Source organism: Trypanosoma melophagium (assembly GCF_022059095.1).
Source record: "Trypanosoma melophagium isolate St. Kilda chromosome Unknown ctg23segment0, whole genome shotgun sequence".
In the NCBI taxonomy this organism is placed as follows: Eukaryota; Euglenozoa; class Kinetoplastea; order Trypanosomatida; family Trypanosomatidae; genus Trypanosoma; species Trypanosoma melophagium.
In genome coordinates, this window is record NW_027125153.1 from 411,833 (window position 1) to 439,466 (window position 27,634).

The 27,634-nt window shown below is 40.4% G+C and overlaps 14 protein-coding genes across 14 annotated transcripts; 1 reads left to right on the top strand and 13 right to left on the bottom strand.

Annotated features, from left to right (window-relative positions):
• Positions 1 to 39: 39 nt before the first annotated feature.
• On the bottom strand, positions 40 to 1,563 carry LSM04_009214 (DnaJ domain; the record flags this gene model as incomplete). Its single annotated transcript, XM_067330338.1, has 1 exon — positions 40 to 1,563. The coding sequence occupies one exon, from the start codon at positions 1,561 to 1,563 to the stop codon at positions 40 to 42; it is 1,524 nt and encodes a 507-aa protein (XP_067191558.1).
• Positions 1,564 to 1,819: 256 nt separating this feature from the next.
• LSM04_000692 (Calponin homology domain) lies at positions 1,820 to 4,705 on the bottom strand (the record flags this gene model as incomplete). Its single annotated transcript, XM_067330339.1, has 1 exon — positions 1,820 to 4,705. One exon carries the CDS (start codon positions 4,703 to 4,705, stop codon positions 1,820 to 1,822), a length of 2,886 nt encoding a protein of 961 aa, XP_067191383.1.
• Positions 4,706 to 4,968: 263 nt separating this feature from the next.
• LSM04_000964 (uncharacterized protein) lies at positions 4,969 to 6,654 on the bottom strand (the record flags this gene model as incomplete). Its single annotated transcript, XM_067330340.1, has 1 exon — positions 4,969 to 6,654. One exon carries the CDS (start codon positions 6,652 to 6,654, stop codon positions 4,969 to 4,971), a length of 1,686 nt encoding a protein of 561 aa, XP_067191387.1.
• Positions 6,655 to 7,143: 489 nt separating this feature from the next.
• Positions 7,144 to 7,971, bottom strand: LSM04_002587 (uncharacterized protein; the record flags this gene model as incomplete). The annotated part of the gene is made up of 1 exon (XM_067330342.1): positions 7,144 to 7,971. The coding sequence occupies one exon, from the start codon at positions 7,969 to 7,971 to the stop codon at positions 7,144 to 7,146; it is 828 nt and encodes a 275-aa protein (XP_067191417.1).
• A 538-nt stretch (positions 7,972 to 8,509) lies between these two features.
• LSM04_008318 (Leucine-rich repeat) lies at positions 8,510 to 9,739 on the bottom strand (the record flags this gene model as incomplete). Its single annotated transcript, XM_067330343.1, has 1 exon — positions 8,510 to 9,739. One exon carries the CDS (start codon positions 9,737 to 9,739, stop codon positions 8,510 to 8,512), a length of 1,230 nt encoding a protein of 409 aa, XP_067191543.1.
• A 1,119-nt stretch (positions 9,740 to 10,858) lies between these two features.
• Positions 10,859 to 11,431, bottom strand: LSM04_001603 (uncharacterized protein; the record flags this gene model as incomplete). The annotated part of the gene is made up of 1 exon (XM_067330344.1): positions 10,859 to 11,431. The coding sequence occupies one exon, from the start codon at positions 11,429 to 11,431 to the stop codon at positions 10,859 to 10,861; it is 573 nt and encodes a 190-aa protein (XP_067191398.1).
• Positions 11,432 to 11,641: 210 nt separating this feature from the next.
• LSM04_002573 (uncharacterized protein) lies at positions 11,642 to 13,903 on the bottom strand (the record flags this gene model as incomplete). Its single annotated transcript, XM_067330345.1, has 1 exon — positions 11,642 to 13,903. The coding sequence occupies one exon, from the start codon at positions 13,901 to 13,903 to the stop codon at positions 11,642 to 11,644; it is 2,262 nt and encodes a 753-aa protein (XP_067191416.1).
• A 1,209-nt stretch (positions 13,904 to 15,112) lies between these two features.
• Positions 15,113 to 18,352, bottom strand: LSM04_005619 (Helicase; the record flags this gene model as incomplete). The annotated part of the gene is made up of 1 exon (XM_067330346.1): positions 15,113 to 18,352. One exon carries the CDS (start codon positions 18,350 to 18,352, stop codon positions 15,113 to 15,115), a length of 3,240 nt encoding a protein of 1,079 aa, XP_067191481.1.
• Positions 18,353 to 18,637: 285 nt separating this feature from the next.
• LSM04_006120 (uncharacterized protein) lies at positions 18,638 to 19,351 on the bottom strand (the record flags this gene model as incomplete). Its single annotated transcript, XM_067330347.1, has 1 exon — positions 18,638 to 19,351. The coding sequence occupies one exon, from the start codon at positions 19,349 to 19,351 to the stop codon at positions 18,638 to 18,640; it is 714 nt and encodes a 237-aa protein (XP_067191492.1).
• Positions 19,352 to 20,838: 1,487 nt separating this feature from the next.
• Positions 20,839 to 22,716, bottom strand: LSM04_003418 (Phosphoinositide 3-kinase; the record flags this gene model as incomplete). The annotated part of the gene is made up of 2 exons (XM_067330348.1): positions 20,839 to 22,463; positions 22,554 to 22,716. The coding sequence occupies 2 exons, from the start codon at positions 22,714 to 22,716 to the stop codon at positions 20,839 to 20,841; spliced, it is 1,788 nt and encodes a 595-aa protein (XP_067191436.1).
• Positions 22,717 to 22,921: 205 nt separating this feature from the next.
• LSM04_007459 (Phosphatidylinositol 3-kinase Ras-binding (PI3K RBD) domain) lies at positions 22,922 to 24,005 on the bottom strand (the record flags this gene model as incomplete). Its single annotated transcript, XM_067330349.1, has 2 exons — positions 22,922 to 23,449; positions 23,640 to 24,005. 2 exons carry the CDS (start codon positions 24,003 to 24,005, stop codon positions 22,922 to 22,924), a joined length of 894 nt encoding a protein of 297 aa, XP_067191519.1.
• Positions 24,006 to 24,257: 252 nt separating this feature from the next.
• LSM04_006066 (uncharacterized protein) lies at positions 24,258 to 25,181 on the bottom strand (the record flags this gene model as incomplete). The annotated part of the gene is made up of 1 exon (XM_067330350.1): positions 24,258 to 25,181. One exon carries the CDS (start codon positions 25,179 to 25,181, stop codon positions 24,258 to 24,260), a length of 924 nt encoding a protein of 307 aa, XP_067191489.1.
• A 182-nt stretch (positions 25,182 to 25,363) lies between these two features.
• LSM04_006611 (K Homology domain) lies at positions 25,364 to 26,269 on the bottom strand (the record flags this gene model as incomplete). The annotated part of the gene is made up of 1 exon (XM_067330351.1): positions 25,364 to 26,269. One exon carries the CDS (start codon positions 26,267 to 26,269, stop codon positions 25,364 to 25,366), a length of 906 nt encoding a protein of 301 aa, XP_067191499.1.
• Positions 26,270 to 27,317: 1,048 nt separating this feature from the next.
• Positions 27,318 to 27,634, top strand: LSM04_005769 (uncharacterized protein; the record flags this gene model as incomplete). Its single annotated transcript, XM_067330353.1, has 1 exon — positions 27,318 to 27,634. A coding segment is annotated over one exon (317 nt), but the record flags the coding sequence as incomplete, so codon positions are not given.

The following is a 27,634-nucleotide window of genomic DNA, read 5'->3' on the forward strand; positions in this document are numbered from 1 at the left end:
ACATACGTAAATGTAATCACTCACCGAGTCACAATTACACTACTTCGACTTGTTTTTTTCGTCTGTTAACTGACCCAAGTCGTATGCTTTTTTTGTCTTTGGATCACGAAGGATCTTGTATGCATGAATAATTTTCTGCATTCTATTTTTTGCCTCATCATCATCCCCGCTGTGTACAACATCTGGGTGGTGTTGCCTAGCAGCATCACGGAAAGCTTTGGCGATGTCTCTCGCCGTGACGGTGAGTTCCTTCCCGGTCAGTCCCAGGAGTTTATAGTACCCAAGCGGGTCCACGTTCTCCAAATCCGTTCGCCGTCTATTCTTAGAGTCGATATGTCGGCCACGCCGGGCCTCATCACGTGCCGCCTCCTCCTTCACTCGCTGCTCGAATGTTTCCTTCCGCCGGGCCCTCTGGCGGAGCTCCTCGCGGTATTCGTACTCTACACGCTCCTCATCCTCTGGAGACCAGCGGTAACCCGCCTGATCAGAGGAGAAGTAGAGCATACCAGTCGTTTTGAGTTCTGCCATCTGTCTGGCTTGTTCCTGCAGAAACCGCATTGTCAGTAAGTAACGTCTTATATGTATGGAGGCAACTGATGAGGCAATTGCAATAGCTGTAGAAATACCTGGACCCACAACAGGCGCTGAAAGCAGCATTGCAGAGGCACCACTGAGAACCATGACGCCAAGTTTTGCTCGTTGAGTAAGGTGTAGGACAGGTCCTACTACTTTTCCTGTTGCACCACAGACAAAGGAAGGTAGTGGCGTGGAGACCATTCCTGTTGAAACTGTAAATCTTAACAAGGGCAAAAAGACAGGTCGAATACGCACACTCTCTTTAAAAACGCTAGTGAAAGTGACGTTACTTCTTATAAATGAACCATGAAACTTTACCAATTCCCGGTCTATTCGTTGGAGAATAGTATTTCGGTTTAGACGGGAGTCTAAAATAGAAAATGCTGTCAATGTAGACATTGTAAAAGGAACAACTTTGGGTGGTTTATCCATTTTTTCAAGTTCTTTAAGCAATTCGAAACGTGATATCAACATTGAAGGAACATGCGTTCCAGTTATGCACCGTTCCACTATTGAAAGAGGGTGGAGGTAGGATGCAGAGATCTGATTAAAGACATGATGTTCACCAAAAGGGTAGTGAAACTCATAATTTGGCCCCTCCACCCAAACAAGACAATGTTGTTGTGTCAAAAAAGCCGGATCCTTCTGAAGAATGTCCGCGCGAAATTTACCACTGGCCGCAGTTGTGGCAAGCCAAAAGGGCATCATAAATCGTTCAACGCTGTGAACATGAACGGCAGTTCCGTGATGACGGCAAAGAGCATCTACAGCTTCTGCTTCACTAACATGAAAAGGAATACCATACGCAGTCTTGTCAATGCGTGTATTGCCTTTCTCAAGGTAATCCATAGAGCGGGCAAATGCCGCGACTTCCGTTTCACCTGTACCAGCGGAATGTTCCTCTTCAAAGAGTCCCGCCATCGCACGCCGCTGGGTAAAATACAGGGGCCATCTTTCCAATACGCTGAAAGATTTTAGCCGTTCCATCTATCGGTAACCAGTTTCCTGTCCCTTTAATCAATTAATTAATAGACAGAAAAAAAAAAAAGAGAGAGAAAGAGAGGGAGGAGAGGGCAAGAAAAAGTTATCGTAAAGCAAAATTCACATTGTCAAAAGAGAATAAATGGTGTATATATAGACCTTCAATATGATTCTGGGGATTGTCCTGTTAGTAGCTCCACATTAATCACTAGATTATACATACATAAGATGAAGCAAGAATTTGATAAGGAGCAATAGCAGACTATCGAGATAAATCGACATGTTCGCCACCCTCAAGCTCAACGAAAGGTGGAGCTGCTAAAACCAGTGTACTGCGTCCATGTACAACACGCAGTTTTTCCACCATAGCGCCTAGAAACGCGGCTAGCTTCCGTGAGAGAGGTACCATTGGATCTGGCCACCAATATGTACATGCCACACCGAAAGATTCCAAAAAAAGTGAAAAACACATTTCCCCTTGAGAAATAGATGGGGTTCGCTTTTGTAATAGTTCCAACATCTTCAAAACCTCGTCCGCAGCAATAAAGTGGACCTTCCTTTGATATCCACCATGACCATGCCCTTGTTCAAGTTCACTATCAAGAATGAGATAATCGCAGTCAGCGAACATTTTTAAATAGGTTGTATGATACAAGTGTGCCATAAAACGGCCGCATCCTTGAAATTTACGTGACCTCCCTGGAAAAGTTCCACCTAGCTGTTGCTTCATATAAAAGAAAAATACCCGCGCTAAGTCAGACTGAAAATAGGCGACAACATTCTGTGGTTCTGGTTCGTAGAAGGAGAGGGTGGCAGATGGTGAACCTGCTAAAGATGGAAATCGTAACATATCAAGAAAATTTTCTGTCACCTCAAGCAATCCACCGGAAAAGCGTGCTACCGCCATTCGTACAAGAATTTCTGTGAATTGAGCGGGTTTTACAGCACGAATATCAATTTCCTCTTGTGCTGCCTCTACCAATGTTGCATTCTTTTCATCTTTTGCACTTGCACGAAGCATGGCTGCCAATTGAGGTGATGCAACTATGTCAAATATTTGTGCTACCATTAATGGTGTTAAGGGAAGAATTAATAACTGTGCTTCCTCAACGAACCGCCAAAATTGCACCTCACTCATTTGCCGAGCATCAACACCAGCAAAATGATAAAAAATACACGTAACGAGATGCACATATTTCCATAAAACGCTTCTTAGACCTACACGTAGAAAGGTTTTCCATGCATTGATATTTGGAAATTTAAACCTGGCTCGAAGGTCTTCCATACTTTTTACATTAAGTTTAATAAATATTAAACTTGACTTTGATGTTATAACGTAAAAGGGGTTTCCTTTACTTCTCTCTCGGACAATACATGCAGCCTCTTGGGTAACAGCGACATTACAGTGTTGTAGATTCCTCTCATATAGGATACCATTCTGTAGTTCACGTTCCCATTGTTCTATTTCTCCATTCCATTCTTCTACCTTTTGTTTTAGAGTTTCTTCATCATGTGGAATATCACCAGAATCAGCATCCGAAATTCTAGTCTCCTGCTTTAATACTGCTTGGGTAATGAGAGAACAGGCCTCGTTTGCAAACGTCATTCTCTTCTCACTAACATGGTGGGAGAATATTTCCGCAACCGATGTCGCAATTTTGTCTTCCCGCTCGTGGTAAAAGTCGTCTGGGTGAAGAATAGTAGCGAGTGTTGTGGTTTCAAGAAACTTACAAACCCATCGCAATCTTTCTGAGGTAGAGCTATTTACAGCCTTAGGCGGTTTTATTTGAGATGTTGTAAAAACATGCTGAAGCACAAGGTAGTACGCCTCACCATTCGCAAAGTCTGAGGCAAAATTTGAAACCTCAAGTGGTTTTTTTGTTCGATCTTGGGCTAATATATAGTTACACCACTTTAAGAGAAATATATGACCCTGTGTGTGAATACCGCTGCTACTGCTGCTATTCCCAATACTAATATCATTACCTCCATTCATAGCATTTGTAGCTTCTTTATTGGATTCAGCAATTGCTTCGTCGAACCAATCCGCAATAAGGTCTTCAGCTCGGAAACGTGAGTCTATCACCTTTTTAAGGGTGTCTCTTTGCCTTCGAACGAGAAGTAGAACCTCGTGAACACGGGCAGCCATGCGTTCATGATGTTCTTTCTCTTTTAGAACTATCGTTTCACTAAGTTCTTCAACTTTGCGTCTTAGAGCATCACGTTCCTCGATAACTAACCTAAGATCTTCTTGACCTTGTTCATAACCAAGTTGCCACTTGTCTGCCCGAAAGCACTGCATCTGAAATTGATTTTTGGCACCTTCTAGTTGAAATGCCGCCTGATGCAGTCGCTCCGTGAAGTACTCTGTACGTGAAGTTTCTACGGCGGTCTTCCACCTAAAGAAAGCTGCCTGAAGACATGAATCCCGAACAGTTTTATTGTGGCGTAGCATCACATTACGGTAAAGCATATTCTCTAAACGACGTCTTTTTGTGAAATTACGCCACGCTAAAAAGGCTTTCTGTTTTCTCTCTCTATTAATATACTGAAGAATTCTTACAGTGAATTTCTTATAGATTGTGTTCGTCGTCAATGAACGATGGAGCCTTTTAGAAAGAGCTTCATTCTTTAAGTTACTCGCATCAAGTTCTTGTACATAGGTAGAATGAGAGAAAAATGGATTATCTCGAATAAGATTTCGATCATTAACGAAACTCTGTATTGCAGCTGGAGCGTAATCTAACTTCTGTTCATCGTAATCACGGTAAATAACAGGGAATAATGCATCCACCAGGACTTCCATAATTCTACTATTGGTTGAGTTACAAAAAAGTTTCATTGCCCAAGATGCGGCTGCAGCTCGGATAAGCGGTGAGACCCCATTCTGTAGGGCGAGATCCTGCAACATCGTCTCCACAAACAGTTCTACACCGGTAAATTGTTGATAGCGTTGAGTATACTGTAGTAATAACTTGGCATAGCGATGACGTTCTATTTTACACTCTGTGTCTACAGCTGCTTCCTCATCTGCGCCTTGATTCCAAGCATGGTCTGCTGCCCCAGATCGGTTTATAGGTGTTAGTGCTGGTAACGTTGTAAATTTCTGACGTTTTGACGAGAGTAACCCTCTGTGACTCCCCTCCATATAGCTCCGTGACCTTCACCTTACATTAAAGGAAGAAAAAGAAGGACTAAGAAAGTATATTCGATAAAATCAGCAAAATACAAGGAGGAGGAAAAAATAGTACATTATTTATATTTATTTTTGTATATATAATTCTTTTTTTTTTTTGGTACTTCACTCATGTGACGAGAAAACGAAAAAAAACTTATTCTACATTTCACACTGATCCACAGAGCAGCAAATGAGCTCCTTCACTAGAACATCTTTCCTTGTCAGGGACCCATTCACGGCGATTGTTTTTTCTCGCTACAAGATGATTCCTTTTCTTGCTTTTCCCGTTCGTATGTGGCAAATGTGAGGTCTAAATTTAGCCTTAAAGGAACCCGATTTAACTTGATTTCCTCAAGTCCTCGGATCAATCCATGGATACCCTCTCTTGCCACATCGACAAGTGAAACCTCCTCTGAAACTGCCAATACAGTTTGCGACGGAGGAACATCCAATTGCAGCTGCTCGACATCATTACATATGTACTGCTTATCCGTTGTTAACAATTCTTTCTTCTCACTAGCATCAGTTTTGCGACACAAGTGATCCTCTTCAATCATTTCTTCTTGCAATTCTTTGGGTTCATATTTTGTTTTCGGCGCATCTTTACTTGTTACTTTTGTATTTTCGCTATCATCTGTCTTGCGACGCGAGCGATTTTTTTCTCCTACTACTTCTTGACACTGTTTGGCGTGATCCTTTTTACTCCCAACTGGAGCTGCTCTGCGGCGAAAGCGATTCTTTTCTGATGTAGTTTCTTGTAAATGCTTGTTTCCGCTCTTTGTACTCTGTGCATCTTTGGCTGTTACTTTTCTGCCTTCGTCTGTAGCCGTTTTCTGACGCGAACGATTTCCATCTATATTTGCCTCCTGCGGCTGCCTGGCGTTATTTTTTGTTGTTCGTACTTCCCTCCCTACTGAACTTTCCTTTTCGTTTACATCATCCCTTTGCTGTGACTGCACTCTTTCAGGCACTATGTCTGCTTCTCGCTCCCCACCAACAATTCCTACTTGTGGAGTTTGATGCGAAGGCTTTGCAGTTGACGCACGCTGTGGTGTTTTGTCAACGCTCACAACCGGCGGCGACGGCACCACAGGGCTGCTGTTGTTGTTTTTGATGTTATTATTATGACTATTATTGAGACTAGTACTAGTAGTATTAGTAGTATTGTTAGTACTAGTAGTATTGGTAGTAGTAGGGTGTGGGGAACCGCGTGCTTCGGAGTCGAGATCCCACCTGGGGACGTTTGGGGCTGTGGAGGCCAAAGGACTTGTGGGTTGCGCGAAGAATCGCCGTTCCCGCACGCCGCGGAGGGAAACACTCAGTTCGGGGAGTTCACTATCGTCGATGTTTTTGCGCTTTAATGATTTAAGAGTCACTTGAACCTTCTTTAGTTCGGAAATGGTCATATCAATCTCAGCGGCTCTTAAGGAAGGTGTGTTGCTTTCATTGGATCGACTTTGTGCATCGGGAGATCCACGCTTTTTATGCCGATGATTGCCTCTCCTGCTGTGTTCTTCTCTCCCAAACAATTCAAAGTTTGACTCTTCTTTTCGTGTATTACCGACCGACTCCAACGCGCCCGCTTTTAAAGAGACGAGCCGGTTGAATGCATCTCCAGCCCTCGGGTATGGATTTTTGTCGGGGTGAACCAACAGCGTCCAGCGTTGATATGCCTTATTCACATCTGCAGGCGTTGCATCCACACCAAAGAGCGCCTCCGGGGTGATGGAAGGCTCTAAAAGCGCCTCTACCACATCTGCATAGCGGTGCGGTAGTGGAACCGCCAAGGGGTCTGCAAGAACTCTACATATACGCGCCATCCTCACATACCGTGGGTGCAGCATCATTAGATTGCCGTAGAAAGTTGCTGCCGACTTCATATCACCGATATTGAAATAACGCTCGGCAACCGCCTCCATGGTTACCTTCAAACTACGTCTAATTCTAGGTAAAAAAAAAAAAACATGTAAAAAATCCAAACAACAACAATAATAATAATAATAATAATAATAATAATAATAATAATAATAATAAGAAAATTAACAAAAAATCAAAATTTAATACACGAGTATATCTCTCAGTAGAAAGTTAGAGAGGGTTTAATACCTTTTTGGTGTAAGTACTCATCCAGAACAATTTCACACCATGGATACCCTCTCTCAGAGACACCCATAGTGTAACAAATAAAGTAAAAAAAAAAGGGAGAGTGAGAGAGAGATGAGGTAGACCCTATATGTACAATTTCATAAACCAAACGGGATTAATCCATCATCAACGCAAAATTGACACAGCGCATTTTGCTCCCATTATTAATCTTACCTATAACTCATCTAATTTCTCTGAATGAATTCATTTGGTATTCGACAATGTTATCTCTTTTTCTTTTTGTTGTTACCAATGCTTCTTCCTTAAAACCACTTGCTGGTACGATCAAATTGTTTGCGTAGGGCAGCAGCATCCTGTGAGTCTTTCCCGTACCGTGTACCATCTTTTCGCATGACACCTACAACTATAAATGGATGTGTATTAGGGGATCGCACTCCATCACTCAACCGAACCTCAAAAACGGGGTACTCGCAAATTTTCTGCCAATCTTCTCCTTCATTAGATCGTTCACGGTATTCACACCTATATGTGATCTGAAGCCAGTCTTCCTGTGACATTTGTCCCAAGTAGCAATTCACAAGTTGAAAAGAGTCAAGTTCAATCTGATAACTGTTAGAAACCTCTTTCACCTTTAGCGACTTCCAACTTTTTTTGACAAATTCTTCATTCATTCTTAATTTTATCTCTTTGGAAATACGGCTTGATTCTCCATGAGTGGTGACGCGCTGTAATGCTTTTATATCATCTGGATTTCGGGAATGTGATATTGTTTTAAACCGAATAAATAATTTCTTCAACTCCTCAACATCAAAATCAGGGCGTCGTTCAAATAATTTACGCATTGTCATAAAGCGTCTAAACGCCTTCTTGAGTCCAATTATCGAAGTGTAACGAATTGGAGTGATGTCTGGATCCATTATACAATCCATTGATGCAAATCGCATCTGCTTGGACCACTGTTCCTTATCAAAGTCGTAGTCTGTACGCTGCTGTGAAGCCGCCTGATTCTCTACCTCCAATCGTGTTTGAACGCTGCGGTTCATGTTAAATAATCGCCGTGGCAGCCACAAAGTCTGCGGGCACAACACCCCAGACGCGAGGCAAGTCCACACCCGCCGTCTGCGATGCATGTGCACTTCCCTGTTAACAACGGGGGAAAGAAAGATGTTGAAAGAAGAAGAAAAATAAATAAATAAATAAATATCACTAAACAACATGTCTCATTGTTATGAAGATATACGGTACATGATATAACACAAGAAAAAAAATTATTTTTGATAATTATTAGGAGAAAGCTCGTATATAAAAATATCGATCCGTTTTAACATCAAATCACTAATAGCAGAGCACTGTGGCCAAATCCCGCAGAAAGAGAGATAGGAAAAAGAAAAAAGTAGGGGAGGGAAACATTCCATCGACATAATTATTCTTAATAGATAAGTTCACTGACATGATCATAACAAAAGTCCGTATAATCCTTGGTCCCCATAGTTTTCTAGATTAAATATTTGCAAAACGCACATACATCGAACAGAACGCTTCCAAAGGCAAGAATAAGTAAGTATATTGTAGTAGTACTGCAAAAAACAAAAAAAAAAAAACAGAAAAAGTTTAATCAAAAAAGCACAAGAAAAAAAAGAAAAAAAGCAAAATAAAATTTTTATACTTTTATCGATGAAAGGAATGGCGTCTAGACTCGACATACATCGCGGAGGAGTTGCACGAGTGAATACGGAGGGGCCTCTTTATAACGCGCACCCAATTCGGAAATGACGAGATACTTTCATCCGTTACGGCCGTATAAGAGACATCAATCTCCTTTAAAGCAGGCATTTTTGCAAGAATACTTACAGAACGTATAGAGAAACATCCGCCAAGGCGAAGAATAGTTAATGACTCACATCGTGAGAGGCCAGCAACGCCTTCATCATCCACATTTGTTCCTTGAAGATCAAGTATCCGAAGATTCTGCAGGAAACCTAGAACATTTACATTACGGATATCCCAGCAACGTGCCATGCTCAAAAACTCAAGGGACTTGCAGTGTGTGAGATCTTCTATACCTTTATCACACAAACCACACCATGTGGCATTGAGCCGCTCAAGTCTTTTCAGCGTACGCAATGGATTTAAAGAGGTCACGAGAATACATCCAGAAATGTCCAATTGCAATAATCCAGAAACCGTACCAATCACAGCCATTGCACGATCTGTTGCTCCAGAGTCACGTATTTTTAATATGCGAAGGTATTTCATGTCTTTTAAGAATGGGACTCCACATATAAAGTCGCAACCGGAAAGATCTAAGTCTTCTAGAGTGCGACAAGCAGTAAGTGCACTAAGACCATCATCTGTTACTCCAGTATTAGATAAATTAAGAGTTTTAAGTGAATGCAACTGGGAAAATGGTTCAACCCTTGTAAAACCACGGCATGAACGTAACCAAAGATGTTCCAGGGTAGGACAAGATCCAAGAGGAGTCAGAGTTTTATTTAATATGATAGCCTCTGGCATAAATAATGAGAGAAGACCACTCAAATTTTTAACCTCTGTTAGATCAGCTATTGAACTTCGACATGCGAAAGAAAGCGCCGCTAATTTACCATCGTACAATTTTGCTAAACGACGAATCCACCACAATGAACTCCTCAGACTAGACACCTGACCACACCATGCACCATTTTGTGGTAATCGTTGGCCATACTCAGTGGGGTTTCCCGCTTTGCTTAAGGATACCGCATTAATAAGCAATGATTCACAATATATACGCTCAACCACCTGTCTAATAGTAGGAGAGGCTGTGATAAATGCAAGAGGTTGTGAAGGCAGAAATCTGCAAATCTCACTTAGGATGTCTTGGCGATAAACTAGACCTGAGTGATTTTCTCTCCTATGCATTTCTTTATGTGTAACTATCGTGGTAAACTAGGGGAACAGCAGCCAAAATTCGAACAAATACAAAAGAATAAAGAAAGAAAAAAGACAATTCCCTGCAGCAGAAAGAATATACAAATAGGAAGAATAAATCACTACACTCGACAGTACTCCATTTCCATTAATCCACCAACACAACAACTCACTTTCTTCCATTTCTAATTAATCATCCCTCCTAGAAGTAAAGTGATTCTGAAACAGTAATTTGTCTCTTTGTCCTCCGCACACAAAGAAGCAATTCCCTTCATTAGAACTTTTCATGTAACTTCGCCGCAATAAATTTAATCGAAAACAAAAAAGAAACAAATAAAAAAAATACGAAAATGCCCAGCAATGCAGGAGGTAAACCCTTGACCAACTAGAAAAGCAGAAAATGAAAACAAAGGGTTATTTCCTCTCTGTGCACACTTTACAGAGCAGAACAATATTACACTCATGGTGGTGTAAACTAGGAAGAGTTGCAAACTCTCAAGGAGGACGTGTGTAGCAAAAGGTTTAGCTTTCACCACCACCACTATACCTTTCTCTGAATGTAGTCGAGTTTAAATTACCTCTTTTGCACGGAACGATAGAATATATATATATGAGATATGAAAGTAAATGGATCCCGTAAAGTTACATGATCTCGATAGGGAGAATACCTTTCTTTTTTTTTGTTCCCCCCTTGAAGATGAAATGTGAGGAAGAACTGTTCTTTGGATTGCCAACATTCCAAAGACACACATAACCTCATCTGACTCGTTATTCTCATGGGCATTAGAGAAACAACATTTACAAGTAGTAGTTCCAGCAATTCCTGACTTTTCCAAACAAAAGAGCATCATAACAAAGCAATATATGTGGTCCCCCCACCACGGCCATCTCAATTCCAAGATACCTGCTCTATCAGAGACACGGTGAGTAAACAAGAAAACCGTTTCCTTGTTTCTATAGAAATTCACCTCATCTTAGCACTTCCAAGAAAGAAAGGGAGGATGTGTAGGATTACAAATTCCATCACTAGTTTTTTTTCTCAAAGAATAAAAAAAGGTATACAAAGAAAATGAAAAGCATAAAGTACTCTTCTACCCCCACATCATATCTCTAAGAAGAGAATGCCACATCCTTAATCCACTCTACTACATCCCCAAGTCCAAGTCCATTCCAAGAATCGACACAAAAAATCTGTGTCTTTTCGCATCCAACTCCTGAGAAAATAAAATCTACTTCTTTCTCCGTTATTGCATTCCTAGCAGCTACTTTGTTAAGCAGGACTATTGTAGGCCATTCTCTACATACTCCATCAATGCTTTTTAATTTAGTAAAAAGAATAGACGACTGAGGGAGTAAATGAGGGGTTAAGGCGTCAACCAGAAATATCAATGCACATTTTGGCTTGCATTCAGGTCTAGTAGACTTCATCGGTATCTCAACAAACCTTTCCCACAATGTGGCCATTTCTCCACCTAGCTCACGGAACTCAACTCTACAAGAAACGTTTTTCTGCTTTGGTGCATGTAGATCAACTGAGTAGACATCTTGTCCTCTTGTCGAAGGGTAATGCACAGGACGAGAGTTGATAGTGTTGCTCTCACACATGCGACAGAGCTGCTGTAAAAGGCTTGTTTTCCCTGAAGCCGACGGGCCGAGGACGTAGACAATTGGAGTCTTTGACATTCGTCAACCCCTAAAAAATAGAAATAAGAAGGGAATCCCCTTATCATTATTTGTTTTTGTTATTTTGGTGAGGGTTAGGTGAAGAAAAAAAAATAAGAGAAAAAAGAAATGTGTAAAATAAACCAATAAAATCCAAATGAAAAAGAGCTATTCTTGTTGTTTTCTTTACTATTACTTCTTATTATTGATATTATTATTTTTTTTTTACTTTTACATCGAAGAATATGGAGGGCCTCTACCACGTTGACGGGCCGGAAAAAATCCCAGCGGGAGAGCAAGCACTTTCTCAGTCTCATCCTGCAGCTTTTCCCCCTCAAGTCGCAGCGCCATCACTCTTTGAGACGCCGGGGATCGGGCTGTGATCGCACTGAGCTTCACGTTAGGAACGCATCGGAGGGCAGAGGCGTGTGGGGTAAAGTGAACATTTTTTGCCATATCTCGCTTCATCAATACCTGCGGAGGTGCAATGCTATCAGGAATACTATCAGCAATACCTTTCTGCTCTACCTCCTTTGTTTCTACTTTTGATTTCATCACTTTCGTCCGAGGGGTTTCCTTTTCCGTATTGCTTAAATGTCCAACGGACACAGCTCCCTCCTCGCAAAAAACAACGCGACCTTTTTCATCAACGGTGAAGCAAGACTTTGTGCGGTTGGAATTCTGTGAATTGCCGCGCTGTACATCTCGCGTAACTGAACTCGACGCGACATCGTACCGAAGTCCGCCTATTCCGGTTCCCCACATATTGGGGCGCAAACCACACACCTGGGTGCTGAGAGTTGATAGCACTTGGGTGCGCAGCCTGATCATCCGATCAAAATCAACATCAGCGTCTGTAGAATCAGATTGGTTTTCAGCATTCAATAACTCCATTTTACTACTCTGTTCACGCGCGTATCTCTTTACGCGCTGCGCCGCATCCTCTTGAGCCTTGTTTACTATGTGTTCTACAGATTGAAATGCCCTACGACCATCTAACTCTGTTATCGCTGCCTCAGTAACTACTCTTAAGTCGTGTACCTCTTTGCACTCATTCGCAACATCCATAATTGTATTACGCGTAAGGCTAAAGATGATTGCAGAAGTAGATGCAAAAAAGCCATACTTTATCTTTCTTTCTGCCACACATTCCGCTATGGCAATAAGAACACCACAGGAAACACTGCTCTTGATTACCTTCTCATCACCAGAACCCTCTTCAAAAGAACGCTTCTTAACAATATACGTTGCTCCAATCAAGACAATAATAGCTTCAGATGGATATTCTTCAGCAGCTAAAATACATTCGCCAGGCCGCACAACACGCAGTTGCATCCTTTTTGTAAGCAAAATGGCAGCAGACTCAGGCAATTGTGACAACACAGGGGACCTCCTTAAAATCTTATAATCAACTTTAAACTGTATTGTTTTCCTAGCTATTTCCGCACATCGTTTCCACTCATTTTCACTTACAATTTCTATAAATGCACTCAGAGTTATTCCCCAGAGCTGGGAGAAGCTCGAAGCGACGACAGGGCGTTTTTCCCCATAATCACAAGGAGCCTCAAACTGCGCAAAACCATTCAAACCGAAGCCACTACCACTAGAGACAAGATATTTGCCTTCCCTACTGTGATGCCCTTGAACACGAACGTGCCCTGATTGGAGAAAATATATTCTATCTGAAGTAAAAACATCTACACATAGAGTTTCGTCTCTACATATGACTACAGGGGACAAACGAATCCACAATATACTAAGAGTAGTTGCATCCATTCCAGACAAGACTGGGTTATGAAGCAGAGCAGCCTGCAATGAAGGTTTCTCATTCGCTCTAGACATTTGTCGTTTCACAATTTCTTTGGCAGCTATTACAGTTGTTTCTAATGGTACACCCCACTTTTTTTGTATATCTTTAACAACAGTAAAAGGTACTTGAAAAACAATGACACGACTTTCGCAACGAATAGTCCTACGGTATCCTACACCGAGAAATAACCGTTCCCCTGCGGCAAACTGACCAGCATTGAATCTCATGAGACTGTCAGAGAGGTTCAATGATGAAGATTTGCATAAGAGTGAAAAATCGCTGCTTTTTTCCGTGGGGTCAAAGTTGCTATGTGGCTCAATAGATTGCATAATATATATGTCAGTTTTACTGAGTACCTCCGTTAATTTCCCTGAGACTATCCAAAAGAGAGACGAAATTTTCCCAGGCTCCTCACCGTAAACAATTACATCACCTTTGCGATAAACTTCCAATACCATATTTTGGCGAATTTCTGAGAGGGCGCTCAAGGGCCAATGGTTAAAGAGAGGGGACGAGCGCAGTCTCTCCGGAGCCAGTTGCGGATCTCCGCGTAATGCTGCTAATTTATCCAAACGCCTTCTTGCAGCCTTCAACTTTATTAGTAGTCGGGCCCTCACCCTTGGGGTAGGGGAACCCTTTTGTTCCTTTTTAAATACATCCTCTGCTGAAGCAAAGGCGCTCATACTATTTAAAGAAAGAAAAAAAAAAAAAAAAACACAAAGTACAAGAGTGATGGTATCTGCTTCTTGACAACGCAAATCCTTTGCTAAACTGTCTCAACCTTTATTTAATTGACAGAGGGGTTCGGGAAACCTTTCAAACTGCTCCTCGCCCCCAACATCTCTGGTCAATTTATGTATACAGATCCTGTCTATGCCTCAAAACACTTTCACGAGTACTTGCGATTCTCCCATCACAAATACTTATTGCACTCATAGGTAATAATATCCCTTTCTCTTATGACATTCTGCGTATTTGGGATCAATGCGATCTGCTGATGTCTTTCCACTGATGAAATCCTGGTAAGAACTTCCGTATATGCCTAGACAAGTTTTTCCCCCTCAGCAGTTTATCGTGCTCCAGACGTTCACTGCACTCCTTGTGATCAATCATTTGAAGCTTATTAATTCCTCCAACGATATATATATATATATATATATATTAGATTTCTTTGGGCAAACGTGTGTTTTTTTTTCTTCACGTTCTAAAAGTAATTTTTTCCTGAACATAGTGGCCTTGGTGGAGAAGTTTACTATTGATGGTTTGAAAAGCGCATCATTCGAATATCTCAATTCGCTCTATAAACCTTTATTCTCTTTTATGAATGGTTTCATCAATAAGCTTATTCAACTGATTACTGTGTTCGATTCTTCGCTTGAGATTCGTTAAAATCAAGTTATCCAAACAGTAATTTGCCCCTGCAGCGCAAACAAACAAATAAACGAGTCTCACAGGAGGTTTAAACAGAGATGGGAGCTGGTACAACCAATAAGTGCGTCAACATTAGCGAAGCGGGTATCGTTCATCGCAACGACACAAGTATGCTTAGGTCAACTCATCAAGAGAAGGCGTACCGTTTCACAAAAAAAAGAAAAAACACAGAATAGAAAACAAGATCCGTACAACGTTACACATGTAGATACATCCAATATGCCCAAACAAGTAAAAGGAGGTACTACAAGCCATGAGAGAACGTGAACATTGCAGCTCCTGAAAAGGAAAGCAAAAGATAGTGAGAGTTTGCCGCCCAGAGAACATTGCATCAATAATTAAAAAAAAAAGAGGGACACAAACAATGGCATCCTATGTGATGGAATGCAAGGTAATAAAGGGGAGTGAGAGAAAGGGAGGGAAGGGGAAAACAATAACAATAACAATAACAACTGGGTAGATCAGGCCCATAATTCACTCTTCACTGTATCACTGTGACGAAAGACTTTGGTCACAGCTGCGGCACCACCTTCGAGTTTGCTTGTCTTAAGCGATGACCATAAAAAACGTCGTTGTTCATCTTCCTCAGTATCAGTACAATCAAGCAATTCTTCGGGAGGCACCGCCCGTGATGTCTGCTCGTTCATGATACATCTAAACAACGCCAGTTTACGTACTTGCGTTCTTAAAATAATAGTGTCCTCATACGCTGATGCGAGTCGATACACGACGACTGGTTTCGTCTGATTACGCCGATACGCACGTGCAATAGCCTGTGATTCTACTTGAGGATTCCACCAACTATCCCATAAAATAACGTGATTAGCGGCGGTGAAATCAAGACCGTAAGCACCAATCTGAGTAGATAGAACAAGACAGGTGATATTTTGATCATCCCTAAATCTCTCTATCGTTTTTCGTCTCCTGTCATGACAGTCCCTTGCACGAATAGTAGAAGAGACAATGTCAAATGATGTTAAGGTTCGTGAAATGAAATCTTGTGAACCCACATATTGAGAAAAAATAATTGCTTTTTCTTTTTTTTCTCGAATAAGGTGTAGAATTGAAATAAGAACTGTTAATTTACCACTGAGACTTACAAACTCAGATAAACATCCAGAGTTAACTAACGATAAACATTCATCCACCAGTGCAATATCATCATCGTTAAGTATGTATGGTTGAGTATTATCATCCCTTTCCTCTTCGTCTTCTTCCATCTCCATTGCAGCTCTATGTGTCCCACTAAGAGACTTGTACACTCCTGAAATAAATCCCAAAAAACAAAGAGGATGTGTAGAAAGGTGATATGGGCGATGTTCAGAAGCTCTTAGAGCAGCGCATCCATCAATGTCTTTAATATGGAAATGATCTTCAAACATTTTTTTTTGAATACCAGAAAATCCACATATAATAATGTAGTCTTGAAGTGGTGGAAGATCTGTTTTCATTACGCTAAATACATAAGAACTCATCCACTCTTGAATATAACGTTGTGCAGAAATAGCAGCGTTAAAGGCGGAATCGTCTCCATTTATGTAACGATTTATAGACCCAGCTAGTTCCGTAAAAACACGTGGTGGCAATACAGAATGTACATCATGATTTATCCAACCAATAAGTCTATACAATTCTTCGGCATTATTTTGTACAGGCGTACCAGAGAGAATAACACGCGCTGAACATCCCATACCTTCTAAAAAATCTTTTAGTTTATTTCCTTTTGATGAAACGCGATGACCTTCATCAAAAATTATAAGACTTGGACGAAATCCTATTAGTTTCCTTGCAACTGTTTTTACGTATTCAGGGTTAATAACAAAAATATGGCTTGTTCTCGGTATCTCCCCAGATATTTGTTGTTCATATCGTTTAAGAGCAACCTCAAAAGATGCCGAGTCTGTCCCATCTGATACAACAAATTCAGGAAAGACAAGACCATATTGTTCCCATTTCTGTTTTTCAGCTATCCAATGGGTAAGAACTGTCTTGGGCGCTATAATAAGTATGTCACGTGGATTTGGATCATAAAGATGTGAAAAACATAAGGCCAAAGAAACCAGAGTTTTCCCCAATCCCATGGTTAAGGCAATAACACAACCATTACCTCTACTCAAGCGATCTACTACAAATCCAAGTGCTACTTGTTGAACAGGGGATAACACACCCATTAATTTCCAAGGTACATATAGGGGAGGAAGTTTTGGGTCCATTCCATTTAAATTCACAATATTTTGTTTACTTTTTTCAAGAAGAAGTTGCTTTGCAAGATGTTTATTAAGACGCCGTCGACGCTCCATTTCGCATGTTTGGGACATCAAACCAGTACGCAGATAGCAAACAACACTTATACGCTTCCAACAATAATCAAAACTATGTACTTCAGTGTTTCCATGCTCTAGAGATGTATCAAAAAATAATACATCACCTTTTTCAAGACGAAAAGCTTTACCAAGTTTTTTGATGGCCAAATGACATCCCTCAAATATTCCATCAATTACACAAAGGGCACCCAAACCACTCCTAAAGTCTCCCTTATCTGTATGTACAGCTGTTCGAAAATTTCGATTTACTGTAATAGTACTAAATACTGTATTAAACAATTGACAATTTCGAGGAATAGCAATTCGCTGAAGTTTGTAATGCGTTGGTGCACATTCGCTATAAAGCTTGTTTAATGCCAAAAGGAATGCTTCACAAGGAGCAGCAAAAGTACTCCAATTTTTTCTTGTAAATTCTGTTTCCCGACATTTTCGCGTAGTTGGGTTATTAAGATAATCATAATAACCAACTATACCTGTTTCTGGATTAGTTTCACCACCATTTACGGCTTTTCTAAGATTTTTAGTTGTTGCAGCTGCTTCTAAGGCAACAGATGCCTGCTGACAAATCTCCTTTTTAATGCCACCTCGCACATATATAGCCTGTACACGTTCCCCTGAGTCATCGTAAAAAACACCACTTTCAGTTATTAGTTTGAAATCTTTCTCCGATAAGTACTCACCCACTGGACCTGTTGTGTTATCTACAGTCTCCTGTCCTGTCAGATCATCATCTATATTATCTTCAACGTCAGATTCAGCTTCACTGTTAGCGCTGCCAAAGGCATCGAAAGCGAAAGGGACTTCATCTATCACTTCATCTGAAGTTCTGCTATCTGACTCCTCTTCAGTAGTCCAAGGATGGGCGTGAAGAGAACCAGACTGAAACATACCACGCAGTTTTTCACAAATATTTTGAACAGGGTTTATATGCAGAAGTGGTGCAGTGGCGTAGGCTCTTCGAAATTCCTCTTCTGTACTGGAAGAAAGTTCTGCACAGAGATGAACTATACGCAAAACGTAGTCAGCAGGATTATAGAGTGGTCGACAAGGCAAAGTAAGAGCAGGATTACTTGTCGAAAAAGTGTGATTGCTTATTTGGTGACGCACAGTCAAGCGTTCTTCATGAGTACGAGCCTTGCAATATTCTGCACAAAAGTCAAAAAGCTCAATATCACTGACAGGAATAGGCGGTAAAATAGTGATACCACCATTAGGAATGCTTGCCAGTTTTAATCCATGTTTTTTAACCTCATCGACTACAGCATCAAGTTCTCCCACGAACGCTGATGGAGCAATTATAGCTGGCTCTCCTGTGACACATACGGTTTGTAAAACCGCCTGCAAGGTTCCAGCATCTAAATGTGAGTGAACAGGCATCAGAGGAAACCCTCTACAAAAAAAAAAAAACCAAAAAGGAAATATATATAAATATGAATATACTTATAAGGAAGTGAAACTTTTAAAATGATCTATACGAATCTAGTGAGGGTACCCCCACAACCCATTCGATTTGCCACTATTTTAAAAATAATTGTGGATAAAATAACAATAACAATGATAATAATAATAATAATAATAATAATAATAATAATAATAATAATAATAATAATAATAATAATAATAATAATAATAATCTGGATTCTCGATCCATTGCAAGAACCACTAGGGAGAAGAACCAGTAATTACGTTACTCCCTACTGACGACCTGAACTCTTCATCCTCACTCATACGAAATTTAAAAGAGGTAGAAAAATCCACTTTTTCCACGTCACCGAACACATTACGCTCCATCTGCTTCATATATTTTTGTACGTGCTCGTCAGAGCTGTCTAAAAATCTAAAGGCCGATTCCTTTAAAGATTCAACTTTCACTTTATGTTCAACCCCACGACGCGAAGCCAATTGCTTCTCAGCCCTTTCTGGGTTTTCAGTATTCACAGGACGTGCCTTGATAGTACGTACAGGGTTCTCATCACCTCCTATTTTTCTTTCCCTCCCATTAAAAAAACCAGCAACCATTTCTTTTGCCGTCGGCCAGAGAGCAGATCCGAATTGAAAGAGAAAAATAATACCCATGAAGTTCACAGCAATAAAAGAAAACACGCGTCCCTTATACGTGTTCCATATATTAATAATATGGGCTGTATATCCAGTACCATCCTTGGTTTTCTTAAATCCTGACTGTTTGGATATTGGAATGGAAGATTCCATTCGCTTCCTCATCTCTTCCCATGAGTTAGAGACCGTAGTGGCTGCCTTTTTTCTGGACGGATGATTCCAGAGATAAGTTACTCCTTGACGAGCATAGTTCTCTACAGCAGGATGCTTGCGAACTTGCAAGAGCAACTGCTTCGAGAGGGAACTCCACCACGACATAATCCAAAGCAAAAAAAAAAAAAAAAACACCTTCAAGAAAAAGAAAAAACATATCTCACAAAAAGAAAATAAAATCACTGTTTTTTTTTTCGTTTTAATAATATAAGATTATATCTCTCATTTTCTTGATACCACTCTTTATAAGTCGAGCAAAAAAGAAAAGAAAAACAATGATTACGTTGTTTTTTTATTTATCACCAAAATACCAGAAAATACAAACACACATACACACACGGGTAGAGATAGAAAAAAAAAGACAAAAAATACGAAGCAGAAACCCTTCTACAAAGTAACAACCAAGGGTCCTTCACACACACACAAAAAAAAAAAAAAGAGACGTCATACGGTAGGAAAAATTATGCATCTATAGTCAACTGTTATGAAACATTTCACCTTTAGTAGCAAACAACATCTTCAAGTCTGTAGTTCAAGGAAAGAACCAGAGTTTCCCATAGCAGCACGGCAGAGAATGGTTTCCATCCTGTTTTATTGTTAGCACTTCCCACAACAAGAGAAGTAGAGAAAACGAAATCCTCACCACAACGATCTCCCAATGAACAATAGCAAGAACAGCAACAACAAAAAAAAATCAACGGACTATAACCGGATGTTTTTCCAGACTCTTTTCAAAACGTTTTAGAGTCTCGTTGTTACCTTTTGGGTTACACCCCTCCCCTTCCCTTTCACTCTTTGGCACTAATACACTTATGACCTGTACATTTTAAGAATACCTGATACAATTCTCCACGAGATCATCATGCAAAGCGATACATCTGCTTTAAGGGACCAGTTTCCTTGAACACCTTTACTGTAGTGTTAAATACAACTTGAAGAACACTTGCTTTAAAATACAATACAATGTGGTCTGAATATCATGGCAATTTTCAAGAATCCTTACTACCCCAGCAAACAATGAAGGTAGCAAGAAAAAAAAAGATCTATCCAAATATAATAGGAAAATACAGAGAAATTAAAATAAGGGGAACTCTTAACTTGGAATATTCATGATTGAAAGAAACCGGGAAGCATCCTGGTTCGGGTAAATCCAATCCACTGCCAGCCACAAACGAGTTTGAACAACAGCTTGTCAGTGGAAGAGAACACAGACACAGCCTTCAAACTTTAACCTCCAGAGAGAGGAATATATATATATATATATATATAACCCCCATAGATGAGTTGTCCTCCTCTTTTTACATTCCACATCACTGTTCAATAGTTTGATAAAATGTTCTCTTGGTTCCCATGAGTTGCAGTTTCGAACATCGCACAATACAGTAGAATCAGTTTTAAGAACGTACGGCACTCTTACTCTTGGGATACAAAGAAGAGGAATAACGAAAAGAAACAAACACCACATTTTGTTACCAATGTTTGTTTTTCTTTATTTCTCGACTAGGTATCACCATAGAAATAAAAACACATTTATCTCGAATAAAATATCAAGCATCTGCAGTCAAATAAAAGGAAGAAGAAATACAATCCTATTAATGTATCATTATATGAATATAGTCGTTAAAAAGAGTTCTTATGTTCGCGATAGCAAGAGATATTTGATTTTTGTAGTCTTCTTTAGCTTCCTCATCTGTGCGACCAATAAGCAAAACATTTCTCAACCACTCTATATCTTCAACTTTTTGTAACTCTGGTACTCCCGTTGACAGCATTAATAAAAAATGAATCATTAACGTACTGCTAAAACGTCTTACAACGTTAAATGCTTGAGATGCTACATATACCAAATATAGATAAATAGGACCACTTTGACTTCCCAACATGTAGGCACACATAGGAGTAAAAATAAAAGGGACAGTTTCGCTTTTGATACCAAATTTTGTTTTAAAATTCCCTAAGAAATGACCAAAATCGATATGGAAAAGAGTTCCATCTTGTCTAAGCATAATATTGCCATTATGACGGTCAACAATAACCAAAACGCAGATAGCCACAGTGTATCCTGCAACACCGTAAAGAAAATTCCATAGACATCTCTCTACATCCTGTCTTTCTCGGTTAAATTGTCTTAGCCAATTCATCAAGGGCCCTTCACTAAAGGCAGCTTGGGCACAACCATCTTTGCGAGTTATGTGAGCTATAGTATCACTATTAAGAACTACTTCAATCATTCCGACACCTTCACCAGTAGCAACACAACCATAAGGAATAATGTGTAGATGCAACCCACAGGACTTCCAAAGCGAATTCATCAATTCTAAAAGCTGAAGAGTCAACAAATCTTGTCGTAAATCATCTCCAACCTTAAAAATAGCATAAAAAGGTTTTTCTTCTCTTTGATAATTACGAAATACAAGCCAAAGAGGAAATTTCTTGGGGTCCATTACGTTACATTTGCCTATTTCAAGTCCACTACTCTCCATTGATGGATGTAATGCAAGAGTAAAACGAGAAGGTAAACGTAGGTTTTTGAGATGTTCTCTAGGGCAGTCAACACGGTTCCTTCTCTGTGCATCTTTGACTCGTATGTAAGTTTCAAACAACAGATCCGTAACATATATTTGACGCAAATAACCTCTTCGCTCTGGCATGCGTCTTATTAGCTCCTCCAGGAGAAGCCCATTACGTTCACAGATACTTGAGTTACCCATTTCTGAAACAAGGTACAAAAAGATATGGTGTCCAATAACACGAGGTGAACGCAATGATCTTCGAAGTAAACATCTTGATAAAGCTGCATAATGATAAGGTTCGTGCTTTAGAACTTGTACTAATTGTAAAACACAACCTTTAAGCTCATAATCACTCATATTATCAAGAAGCTTTACAGCATGCTCTCTAACCTTGATATCAACATAGAGTGCGTCTAGAAGTTCAAGGCCAGCAATAGGTTGAGGTAGAGCCCATCTCTCCATAAGAGAATGAGCTTCATAAACAGCATACGGTTGAAGCCAATTATCAGCAAGAAGAAACTTTGCAAGGGCCTTGGGGTTAAAAATAAGTTCTACACGATATTTCCATAAGAGTACTTCATCACTTAGTGTAAGTTTCGACAACGGATCACTGCCAAGAATTCTTTTGAGTTGTTTTAATTGCTCAATCTGGCTTTTTTGTAAAGACTCAACAAGATGAAATTTGCGATCACAAAGCTGCCGTTCTCAATCACGCCTCTTTTGAATTGGAGGTTCACCTTTTGGGATACGTACCATATGGGTAAATGTAGGAAATACCCAAGAAAGAGAAATACTATTTTTATCTGAATTCATTAAAGAAGGAGACATTGGATTCGCTTTATTTCGTGTATTCCAGAGATTTAGTTCCAGTCTCCCCTTTCTTATACGTGCAAGATGATCAAAAAATTGTAATGAAGTTGACCAAAGAAAGAATATTGGGACCCACGTGATATTCATCACTTTTTCTTGCAGCCAGAAGTTCCTCTGCCATTAGAACGATCTATTTAGCGCTAAGGGAGACCACACTATTTAGTCTTTCGCCACATGTACCAAGAATAGTTATACATAGCTTAAGTTCATGCGGTGCATCTGAGAGTAATATGCCAAATATCAACCCATTATTTCTCTTCCAATTAACACGCGAAGAACAAGCAAGTTCCTTCTAACCGACCACATCACAACATGATACCCATTTCGTCAGTTGAGGTAAACAACATAACTTACCACCAAAATAAATTTCTACAAGTATAGCGATATATAAAGGTTCCCCTTCACGAACCCCTCCTTCTTTCGCTCTTCCTTGCGAAAAAACAAGGTTTTGAAGGCTATCGATAGCCTCTATAATTAGATTGTCATTAATATCCCATAAACTAATTTCTGATTGATGTCCAACGTCAACAGGATTTTCTTTGTCAAGATTTAATTCATTTTTACCTCTCATTACAGCTGATGGATAAGAGGGTACAAATAAAGGATCGGTAAATAACGACTCCTTGTGGGATTCCACAACTACATTAATTTCGCGCTGCTGTGTTACACAATCTCTTATGTAGCGAAAGTTTATTAATATTTCGTCACCATACACATTTTCTTTTCGGCCCTGTATTCTAAAAATATAAACAAGTCCTCGATTTTTTACTTTTGTCAAAGTTAGTAACAGAAAATAGGCGTTCCATTGTTGTCCTAATAGCTTCCCAAGCTTTCATATCAAATGGGAACTCCCGTAGTGAAGAACATGTGCATCCAGCGAGATCTACATACCAAATACGAAGTAATACTATGCCGAAGCTTTGACCCAACTTTCTAGGGCTCAGTCGTGTCAACATTTCAATATGAGTGGAATGAGTTTCGAAAAGTAAATCCCTCGGTTTCTATTACACGTGCCATGCGTGCTCTACCACAGTGTTTTTCCCTTCCATCATTGCAAACGACACAACTGGAAATGATGCGGCAAGAAAAGTTCTGAACTCATTAACTTCGGGACTATTACTGCGCCATTGTGATTCTGAACCGGTAATATATTCGATAATATATTCAATATCACTTTCTGTATCTTCATCCTTCTCCTGAAAAATGAGAGTATTAATAACATTAGATATTTCTGTTACATTTCGTTTTTTCCTTCTACTACTTTCAAACAGTCGCTCAAAATCCTCTGAGGTATCAACTTCAAAATAATCATCCGCTTCCAGTTCCTCTTCGATATTAAGACCCTTACTTTCAGGAATTTTCCTGGGTGAAGTCATTGAAGTACGCCATTCAAATGTGGGAAAAAAAAAAGGAAAAAAGACACAAAAAGCAATTACAACAGAAAAACACATATATAGAAGAAAAGAAAGAAAGAGATGAGAGAATGTGTAAAACGAAAATCAGGAGCAAAAAAAAAAAAACTCCCCCCGCCAAGAAAAAAAAAGTGCCAAACTGCATTCAGGTGCCATGAATTCGGGGAAAATAAATATCCAATTTCAAAGGGAAAAGAAAGACGAATAATATTCCAACTATCCCCAGGGAACTAATTTCCTATCGATCAGGTAAGGACCGCAGTAGCGCAACAAAGGGCGAAGAGGGGGACAGCTCAGTTCGTAGGGGGGAACTCGAAATTGAGGATTTCTTTTGGCTCTAGTCCTTTTTCCGGAGTTACAAAGATACATATCTTCAGTCACAAGGGCCAGAGCATGGGCATCGCTGTAAGGCAAAGCTTTGCGATAGGGTTCTAAATTCTGGACAAATACACCAGCATCCTCAAAGTTAAGACCAATATACGTAAACTTGCTTCGTGGAAAACGTATTGCCTCTCTATGATAAGTAGAGAAGCGCTTTTCCTTGTGTTTCCAACCCACGACGATTATTCTCTCAGGAAATCGCCCCGTTACTTCATAAAACCGCGCAATACTAAATAACAAATTTTCGTAAGAATCTCTGGCAAATTCCTCCGCGAAAATTCGGTTTTGCAAAACATATTTTCTCTCAACTACTGAATCAAAAAGACCGAACAACTCTGTCTCCTCTGCCACGAGATAATAACTAAGTCCCTCACTCCGTGGTCCACTTCCATCACGTGTTTGACCACCTGAAAAAATAAGAAGCGAAGCGTTAACATCTTCTTTAAGGATTTGTAAACCACGTCGAATATGAGAGGCAAAACAAAGGGGCAAAGAAACGCCATCGCGAAGTTGATGCGGCTCCAAGCCCCAATTATTCTCGTTTCTCCAGTCAGATACGCTCAGGGCGCCAAGAACCCCATGACCAGGAACCATGATTAGGTTTCCTGTATTACGATAAGCCAATTCGATACGTGGTTCGCCATGAGGTACTACAATTGCAGTTTTTTTCGCTGTATCGTCATACAGCAATGCAAAGATAACTATTAAATAAACCACACCAAGTAAAATCAATGCATAACGACTACGTCTAACAGTCATCCTCATCTTAGTAATGGTCCTTTCAATCCAGAAAGAAAGTGAGAAAGAAGAACCAGGTTTTTTATCTGAATGTTACACATATAATAAGAAATATCAAACAAGGGCACAAATAAATCAAAAGAAATATAATAATAATAATAATAATAATAATAATAATAAAACACGCACACACACGAACCGCATCATAGTAAGTGCTTTCTTGTTGTTATTTTTTCCAAAACGGCAGTTGTTATCTGTTCGTAATTTGACTGCTGCAGAATTTCAAACGGACCAAGTCCCAAATCAATAGAGACTTCAACAGCAGCATTAATAGATTTAGCAAAAATAGGAAGTCGGGTACCATTCATTATCCTAATGCAGTTCGCCACACGTGCGACGCTGCGCCTTACATCAACATCACCTTCCTCATTTGGAGGGATAGAAACACCATTTGAAACTTTTGGCTGAGCATCTGGGGAGATCCATATCATTCCATTTATACCCAGAATAACATTTACAGGAAATGATTCAACGGTAAAAAACTGATATTTAGCACGTTTTACAAGAGCGGGAGAGACCGAGATAAATGTACCAAGCCCAGATAACCTCCCATACTTTTCACCAGATCGAGTATGGAGAGATGCAACACCATCTGAAGAGATACGCTGCACTTCCGCCACAACTAGTTCATCCTGGTCAATTATTTGTCTCATACTGAGTTCATCACTTCTTCCCCTTCTTCTGAGTATACCTCCTGGTTCAGTCACATTAGATAACAACATCACTGCTTCTTGAAAAGCACCAATATCGATACGCCAGCGATTTCCACTTACCTCCTTTACCCGTCCAATTACAATGTCACCTATTTCAGGATGATAGCGAGATGACATTCCCTTTACAGAAACAACACGATCAGTAACTTCTATCAAACCATTAATGGCAGCCACAATCTCGCCTCCTCCCTCCTGTGCGGCTGCAGCTTCATTTGGATGATCGCCTTCATAAGTACTGTAACCCCTGAGAAAAACATCCTCACTTAGGCAAGAGAACTTTGAAATACCAGCAGAGCCGCATATGGAATCACCAACGATACAGGTTTTACCGCTCATAGCTAAAGCCAAGCAAAAAAAAAAAAAAAATACGAAAAACAAAAACAAAAATTAGATACAAATAACATTAATTTTCTTTGAGGGTAACAAAAGTTAGAATACACAAGAAAAGGGCATCAGAACAAATAACCAGAAAGAATAACACAGAAAGAACAAAAAAAATTAATCAAACACACAAAGAAACAAAAAAAAAGAAAAACGCACGTCACGGTCCCGCAGGACCCAAACCCAAGCAAAGGTGACCACAAAAAAAAAAAAAAACACCCACAACCAAAGAAACATAAGTCACAACACACGAAATAAAAGACCGCACCGGGCACCCTCCCGCGGGCGTCCGCCCACTCAAACTCCCACAACTGCGAACCTCCCCCAAGATTTGAAGACGCACCGAGCGAGGGTTCCCGGCGCGAGGAGGGTCTCCGTACCGTGGGGCCCTGAATCCCTGGAGGCGGCTGTTGCTGAGGAGAGCAGTGCGTTTCTAGTGAGGTGCCCATACAGTGGGTGTCCGCGCGTGAAGGTAAACAGTGGTGATCTGGTATTGAGTGTTGATGTGTGCACTGGGTCCGCCAACAGTGATCGTGTATACTTGTCTGCCGGGGGTGGTCCTTTCTCTGCAACAGCTGGTGACTATGCCGCCTGCACGGATTTCGGCACAGATGTTGGTATTTCCCCCGCTGCGCTTCCAGTAAGAGTACTGCAGGATCCCTTTGTTTTCAATGTCACTGTGAACGCAAACACGTTGGCGACGATTGGTGTGCATGGGGGTGACCTTTCATGGAGGCAGGAACCATATGAAGTGTGTGCGGTGTCGCCTAATACACCGTGTGAGTCTGTAAGTACTGCTCAAGATTCTGTGTGTGTGGAGAGTACCTCCCCAAATTCTCCATCTGTTGATGTTGATACCTCGAGTCTCTACAATAGGTATGAATTAGCCGCTAACTACTTGACCTTCTGCTTTGTTGCATCTACTAAGACACTTAACGGTCGCCGTTATGTTTGGTCGCGTGATGTGAGGAAACCCTTTCTGCACGACGGTGACTCAGCGGTGATGCCAAGGTCCAAGAAATGGTCTGTTGGTGCCATTGTTGGTATTGTTTTTGGGGTTCTGGGTTTTCTTGTTATTTTGGCTCTCATTCTGTTATATCTGCTGTGGTGGCGACCCAAAAAACGGAGAGAAAAGGCTCAGGAAGACACTGCAGAGTCTCGGTCTGCACGTAGAGCAGCCGCAGTGGAGACGACTCTGAACCCTCTCACAAATCCTCCTGGTGTTGCTGCTGCGGGGACTGCAGAGATTGAGGTGCAGAATTATCCTTTGCCTCACTTGTCTGCGGCAGAGGTGGAAGCACCAGCCCGTTCTCACACTAC